The sequence below is a fragment of the Octopus bimaculoides genome, chromosome 2 (genome assembly GCF_001194135.2).
Source record: "Octopus bimaculoides isolate UCB-OBI-ISO-001 chromosome 2, ASM119413v2, whole genome shotgun sequence".
NCBI lineage: Eukaryota > Metazoa > Mollusca > Cephalopoda > Octopoda > Octopodidae > Octopus > Octopus bimaculoides.
Window position 1 is genome coordinate 69699926 of NC_068982.1, and position 7943 is coordinate 69707868.

Sequence of the window (7943 nt, forward strand, 5' to 3'; positions counted from 1 at the left end):
ATATATATATATATATATATATATATATATATAAATATATATATATACTATTACTTGCGCGCGCGTATGCGTGTAATTTATTCTGACTCAGAATAAGGCCGATATTTTTTGTATGACTGTGGCTTGTAGTCATTTAAATCGTTGACTCATGATGTCTCGTCAATTTCGATATGATGACAGCAAAGTTGACTCAGGATTTATTTGAAATTAGAACATAAAGAAACGAAACTAAATAATGCAATGAATTTAGTTTTATTTCGTCCTGTTTCTTCCAAATCCCTAATTTTGATTTCTCGAGGAAAAAACTACAGATACAGAACAAGAAGATTATGTGACTCTTTTATTCTTTTATTCTTTTACTTGTTTCAGTCTTATAATAATATTATAACTAATATTTCTACCGAGAGACTAGAAAGCATACTGAGATTCCTGACATAAGATAATGAAGAATTACTAGTTTTTCGGTAATTTAGAGACAAAAGTGCTTTACTCTCTCCTCTGAAAGATAAATGCCTGAAAACTTTATTGTATATTATGCGGGAGTCTCCGGAATTTAAGACCCAATCTGGGTACATCTCAGAACACAAATTCAAAAGATGCCTACACCATATCATTCCATCACTATCACATGGAAATTAATCTTCAAATATATCTGAAGTTAAAAGGTAAATGAATAATCACAGGTATTAGACAGTAGATTATAGATAAAGCAGCTGCTTTTCCACTCCAGCCCTTGAAAAAGTATAATACGGCTTTGAAGCTGCGAAAATCTATTCAAATTCCTTCTACTGGTACATGAAAGATAATATATGACATCATATACCACATGACTAGCCAAAAATGATGGGTAACGTTTAAACCATTTAAACATTATTCATAATTTCTCAGTCCGTGCAGTACAGCAGAGCGTAAGGTTGATTATACAAAAGCTTAGATTCATCATCCTGTTTACCAAACACCGCAGACACACACGCACACACACACACACTCAAACATGCGTGTACTCTTCTATCTGTCTATCTCCTTCCTCTTTCTCCCTCTCTCTTTCTCTCTCTCTCCCTCCCTTTACACACATGCATATACATACGCTAATATCTATTATTTGCTGACAGAGCGATGATGTTTCCGAGAATACCACGCCGAAGTTTGACGAGGAACTTAAGTTTCACAACACGAGGAACGGTAACACAAACATCACTAATGAAGAATTAGAGGTTCGTTTATGACTTTTTTCTTTGTACTTTTCTCTGTACTTTTTCTGGGACTTTTTCAGATACGATATGAAGATTTGACATTGGGTAATAGTAGCATAAACATAAAGAATATTCCAGTGTGCCAGGTTTCTTACAAAGTCTATATATGTAAACAGATACACACACGTGTCTGCAAGTTTAAAATTCTTACATGCATTCGTACATACACACACACACATACATACACACACACACACATACATACATACATACATACATGCATCAGATGAAAGGAATAGTCTATATGAAAGGAATAGTCTATATGAAAAGAATAGTCTATGCATGGACATGTCAGTAGAAAGCTCCGTGATGATAGTAACATCGATCATCAAAACAGTTTATCATGGACCAATAGCCGGATTACTAACTGCTACTTTGAAGGGTAAGCGTTTGCAATCCAGGAACAGGAAATATTAACCAAGTACATGCTGCACAAAAGGGATAGAGAAGCAGGAAAAGCTGTAAAATGTGACAGCCGATGCAGACTTTGTGGAGTTCACACTGAAGATATCACTCACATCATAAGCAACTGTTCGAAAATGTCATCACGGTATAATCTACCGATGAAATATGACGTTGTAGCTAGGACACTATAATGAAATCCGTCGGAAGGATAATCCCGAGGACAAAGAAATAAGAACCCACAATATAGTAGAAGCCATAGTCTATTTATAACTAAGTAGACTAATGCATACGAGAGTATCTTCTAAGCTATAAGTGTATTGCTAAACTAGTATTTTAAATTCGAACTGTTGACCATTCGGTTGGCAGCCCTTTAGTCTATTAGCTGCAGTTTTTCATCAACGAGTGTACGACTTAACTGAAACGTAACTCCGAAATAGTAACTTGCTAACAGTCATATGTTAGTTCTTCACCCCATTCAATGTAGTATTTACTTAATTTACTATTCTGTTATGTACATGAACTATTGTGTTTTTTTAAGCAGTTAGGACAGCGAGCTGGCAGAATCGTTAACCGGAAAAGTGCTTAGCAGCATTTCTTCCGGCTCTTTATGCTCCGAGTTCAGATCCCGACTTTTCGGAGGTCGATAACATAAATCGATAGAATACGCACACCTTGTGCCCTGGGACCGGTGTGATCGACTAACCCCTTCTCACATACTTCAGGTCTTGCACTCATAGTAAAAAGACATTACATAAGCACTTTGTTGAAACTTTTGTTGGTAATACATATATCTTTTGCTCAGTTTGACGACGTAACTGTTATGTGTAACCATAACAAACCATAATAAAACATTTGGTTTGACTAAAATATATTTTTAGTGAAGACTATTTATGAATACTAAATACAAAGTACACTCCAGAAGCTTTTAGACCTTTTCAAGAAAGACATTACTTTGAAGGTACAAAACACTAATCTCTATCAAAGTAGCATTCTCTGATTCAACGCACTTGTTGTAGTGTTGCAGCCACTTCGTGAAGCCCCCATGAAAGCTCTCCAGAGTGAAGGTGTCCAGAACCCTTGTCAGAGATCCCTTCATATTGAAAACAACTGCCTGGGGGTTCTTCAGTTTGGGGAACAACCAAAAATCGCAGGGAGCAGGGCCTGGATTGTAGAGAGGGGGCGAAAGACTGTTTTGATGCCCATCTCTATCAAGTAGTTGGTTACCAGGAGGTTCGTAACTGAACACCTTAGGAACACACTTTGCATAAATTTTGCGCATGATCAGATTTTTCATGAATAATTGTGTAAAGTTGCCACACCAAACTGAGTGTTTATTGTCTTTTATAGACACGATGTCTTCATCCAGAAAATTGCAAATTTTCTCAACCAGCTCTGATGTTCTGACGTCCCTTTCCCTCTCATACCTCTCATCGTCCCTCACCTCCTCTCTATAATCCTTGAACCGCTTGTGCTAGCGAAAAAGCTTATTAATAAGTAGTCTGGAACATTTCATAAGTTTCCGTAGCATTTTTGCTCAGTTTAACACAACACTTTATTACATAGCGAGCTTCCAAACATCCCGGCTGCATTGTGTAAACTAGTCAATGATGACAAGCAGTGTTTTGCAGGATGTGTTTAAGGTGCTCCTTCAATCTAAAATAAGAAAAATAGGCAGATCAGCTCATTAGATGAATAGTAATGATATAATAAAATTACAATAATCTACGACAGTTATAATTTGCTCTCCTAAAGAGAAAGACTCAGAATCTCTTGAATGCAGTCGTTGCTACTAAAGTGATTCCAACAATATTATTCCTTTGTTTCACTTATTGGACTGCCACCATGCTGGGGCACCGTCTCAAGGGGATTAATCAATTAAATCAACGCTATTATTTTTTTTAGGGTCTTGTATTTACTCCATCAACTTTTTTGCCGAAACCCTAAGTTACGAGAGCGTAAGCAAACTAACACTGGTAAACAAGCAGTGAGTGATATATACCATCACAAAGACACACATGCACAAATACACATATGCGCGCACGCACACACACACACACACACACACACACACACACACGCACACGCACACGCACACACGCATATGCATGGACGCACAACATATATATATACATACCTAAATATGATCAATCAAATGTATCAATAAAAGTACTTGTATAGATACTGCAAATGCATTGTCAGATGTTTTATAAGGTGAAAGCTCCGGCTGTCATATTTTTTAAAGTCTCGGATAATATTCTTTGATCATTCTGTCTTTGATCACAGCCCTTCTGTATGATACTCACCATTCTATCTTTGATCGCAACACTTATTCGTTTCCTTTCATTGGACAAAAAACGCTAATTAAGATTATTGTAATTGTTTATTATTTCAGAGTATTGCACGATTAATGATTCCATCTTTGGACCGGTATATAAAGGAATTTGAAATTGTAAGGAATATCGAACAGGAATCTCGATGCATACCCATCTATGGAAAAACTGCGGATTGTTTTGCCAAACTCTGTCGTCGTTCTGGAAGTATAAATGTTGCTTACTGTTGTTTGGAAAGTACTATAAGAAAGCTCAAGAAAATAAAAGCATTTTTACACAAGGTAACAATGAAATTATTTCATTATATGCTTCACTATTGAATTTTCTCTTTGTTATCTCCAGCCGGTTGTTTAAACAGGTAGCCTCCTAAATTAGCCTTAAAACAGTTTATCAGGAAAGTCTTTGGTGACAGGTCGAACAAATAACTCGAATCAAGAGTTGTCCTCGCTCGCATTACTATATCAGATCCTGTCTATGAAGAACTCTTCCTGCAGCATAAACTTGCAAATCACACAAGAATATCTTCTTTTGTATCTATACACAAAGTTCCGAGCGCATAGATCTAAATTTAATGCTTAAAAGAGAAAAAGTCTTGACATTTCGGATGTTAGTCCTTCATAAGAAAAAGAAGAAAATAAAGAACGGAAAAATAGAGAATGAGAAAAGTTGATGGGAAAGAAAGAAAAATTTAGGAGCCAGGTGGGTATGCGGTCCCATGGGGGAGGAGTTCGAAGAGAAGGAATGGTTGCTATGTGTGTGTGTATATATATATATATATATATATATATATATATATATATATATATATATATGCACACATGCACATACAAACCACCACGACCCCCTCCCACACCCAAAGTGTGTGCATCTATGTATGTATGTGTATGCATCACACATATACGATGCCTCCTCCGCTTTATTGGAGAAAAAAAATAAACACTTTGCTCTCTGGCAACGCAACGATCATGTTTTTCTTTGTCGTTGTATACAAGTGTTAAACCGTTTATCGCAAAAGTTAAATTAATCACGCCGTCCTCACTATTGCATTGTCTTTCAAATCCCAGTAAACCACCACCACCACTACCATCACCACCACTACCACCACCACCACATCAAGTACCACTGATATGCCCAACACTGTTGTCGCTACTGAGAGGTGGTGTATATGTACGCATGCTGTTGCTATCTTCGATGCTTGGATACAACTGAATAATCGATTTTAAATTCTTTACAGACGCACTGAATTAATAAATGGCGCCATAAAATTCTGAGACATAATGTTTGCCTCCTTATTCACCCATTAAAAATTTTCTCATGTAAACAATGCAAAATATCTTATAACTTCCCCTCAAAATAAATGAAACGGTCACGGGTGTAGTGCCTTTTGTCAGCGGTCAGAGATGACCTAGATCTAAACAACAAAACCCACAGTGACAATTGAATCTCCCTTAGAAATTTCTCCATCTTAATAAAAATGGACATTTTAGATAATGTGGACTGATGAACATTCTACCTAAAAACACAGGGAATAGTAATGACTAGAATACTTTTAATCATAGGACTGTTTGATCAAGGCTAACCTTGAGTTAAAAAAAAAAAAATCAGTCTTTAAAAATATCGATCTTGCCTTTATTCAGATTTAAACACGAGACATGACTCCTACGAGATATGAGGTTGAATGATTTTCATAAGCTTTTCAAGAATATTATCGACGTAAATGAAGTGAAATATCGAGGTGTAACGTAAACCGAGGCGGAAACGCTGTGTAGAGTAGTACTTTTCTGTGAGGGATGTGCAATATATATCGTTTCCTCAGATACTGGTTCTTACACTCCTTGGGGTTCAGTCACGTTCAGAGAAAGGCCTGAACCGCTGGTTTTATAGCAAGACCATCCCAGCTAAAATATTCACGAGGAAAACCTGTCCCCACTGATCAGGGAACAAGCTCTAAGTCCCCAACAGTAGAACAAGTGACGAGTGGATGAGTACACGATTTCAACTGATGAACTAGCAGAAGGGGACAACGTTTGATAGATTGGATATAAAAACGCAGCTCAAGCAATACGTGGGTTGGCGGTAGTCCGTTGTTTCGTTGCCTAATCCTGCATTTCACATTTCACATTTGCCACTGAGAATGTCTTCGACATAGAGAATGTGGACTAATGCATATTCTACCTAAGAACATACGGAATGGTATTGACTAGAATACTTTTGTTTATAGGATCAAGAGTATTCTAATCATTACTATTCCTGACAAGTCGGAATCCACCCTAATCAAAAACCCGCCACCGGCATTTCTTCACTAAAGAAAGAAATACTGGGAAACGAAAGGCCGATGTATATGGAATGGAAAATCTTTGTTACATACTAAAATACATTCAAAGACTTCATACATATTCCTTGATATAGGGAACAGAATTTTCTATCATTTACTCATTTCTTAAGGGCTTTATTGACCAGAATAGAACGAAACGCCTTCATCTGGGAAACCACTTGAAGACATCGTGGAATTAGTTGAACACAGAAGAGATAAAACAGCTTTTCTCTCTGTGGGAACATGACATAGTGAGAGCTATCAACTATCCAAAAAATATATAAATCATCAATAAATTAAAATTCCGAACGTAGCGTTTATTGCAGTATAATTTATGCAAACAATATTCAAAAATAAATTAAAGGCTAGAAAACTTTCTTGCATGTCACATTAGTTTTTGTAGAATCAACCACCAAAATACTTTCTTATTTTCTTTTCGTTTCATTTTCTTGCGAAACTCAAATAAGAACCACTACTCGTGTTTAGATTCATTGATCAAAGGGCAGCTTTGACAGAAGGGACACAATCAGGTTGAGACACCAGTGTTTCAATGTCCCCTTACGTCAATGAATCCTGTGTGTTGTCAACACACATCGTCTGAAAAGAGAAGTATTCTCTGAAGGCGAAATACAACAGCAATTTTTATATTCACGTTCAAATCTGCCTGAACATATTAAGAATGAATATGTACATCCTCGTTTTGATTCTCGCTGTTTTACGTGCATATGATAATTAATCATCCGTTCATTATGTTCCTGCAGAAACTCCAGTCTCTATGAGACATGGGTTGGAAATTAGTCTAACTTATTAACTTTTTTTTTTTCAGCTGTTTATAAAACTTCGAAAGGACGTCAGACTCAATTTGAGGAACAATATAACTCAATTTTCGCTCCAGGAACAAGAGGAATTCACAATGACTATCCTTCGCAGAACTTCCATGCAACTAGACTACATACAGGAGACACTGAAAAAGCTTTAAAAGTAGTTTAGGAAACATTTTCCATTCACCGAATCATTTCATAGGTCTTCTTTGTATATTTATTGTGATTTCATTTGGTTCTGCTTAGAACCACATCTTTATAGAAGAGAAAATGCGATGTTTTGACGTCCAAGTCTTACCATGAGTATGACCAGCTTATCTTTTATGTTTTTTGTCTTTTGTCTTTTACTTGTAGCAGACATTAGACTGCAGCCAAGCTGAAGCATCATCTTGAAGGTTTAGTTGAACAAATCGATCCCTGTAGATAGTTTCTAAATTTGGTACCTATTCTTTAAATGAAGTACTTATTCTATCGATATCTTATCCAGAACCGCTAAGTAAATACTTAGCTGACGGGATTCAGTTGTAGCGACGTTCTGCGTTCAAAACATGCAACATTTGACTTCCCTTTCCACTTTCACCCACTAGGAACGATAAAATATGTACCAGTAATATACTGCAAATAATCTCTCTTATGCAAATTTATTACCTTGCTCAAGTTACACATAAAAACAAGTGTTATTTTTTTAAAATCTGCATAGATTTATTTAAATATATAAAAACATCACATGTAAATCATGCACACAGACACACACATACATATATACGTATGTATGTGTATATATATATATATATATATATATATATATATATATATATAT

The 7943-nt window shown here is 36.1% G+C and overlaps 1 protein-coding gene across 1 annotated transcript in view; it reads left to right on the forward strand.

The window, feature by feature from the left end:
- The window catches only part of LOC106869235 (uncharacterized), a 36046-nt gene extending 28207 nt beyond the window's left edge, over positions 1-7839 (forward strand). The window contains exons 4-6 of the mRNA XM_014914885.2: positions 1113-1214; positions 4051-4269; positions 7129-7839. Coding sequence (XP_014770371.1) covers positions 1113-1214; positions 4051-4269; positions 7129-7281 — 474 coding nt within the window. The 3' untranslated portion in view covers positions 7282-7839. The remainder of the gene's footprint in view (positions 1-1112; positions 1215-4050; positions 4270-7128) is intronic.
- The last annotated feature ends 104 nt before the right edge of the window (positions 7840-7943 follow it).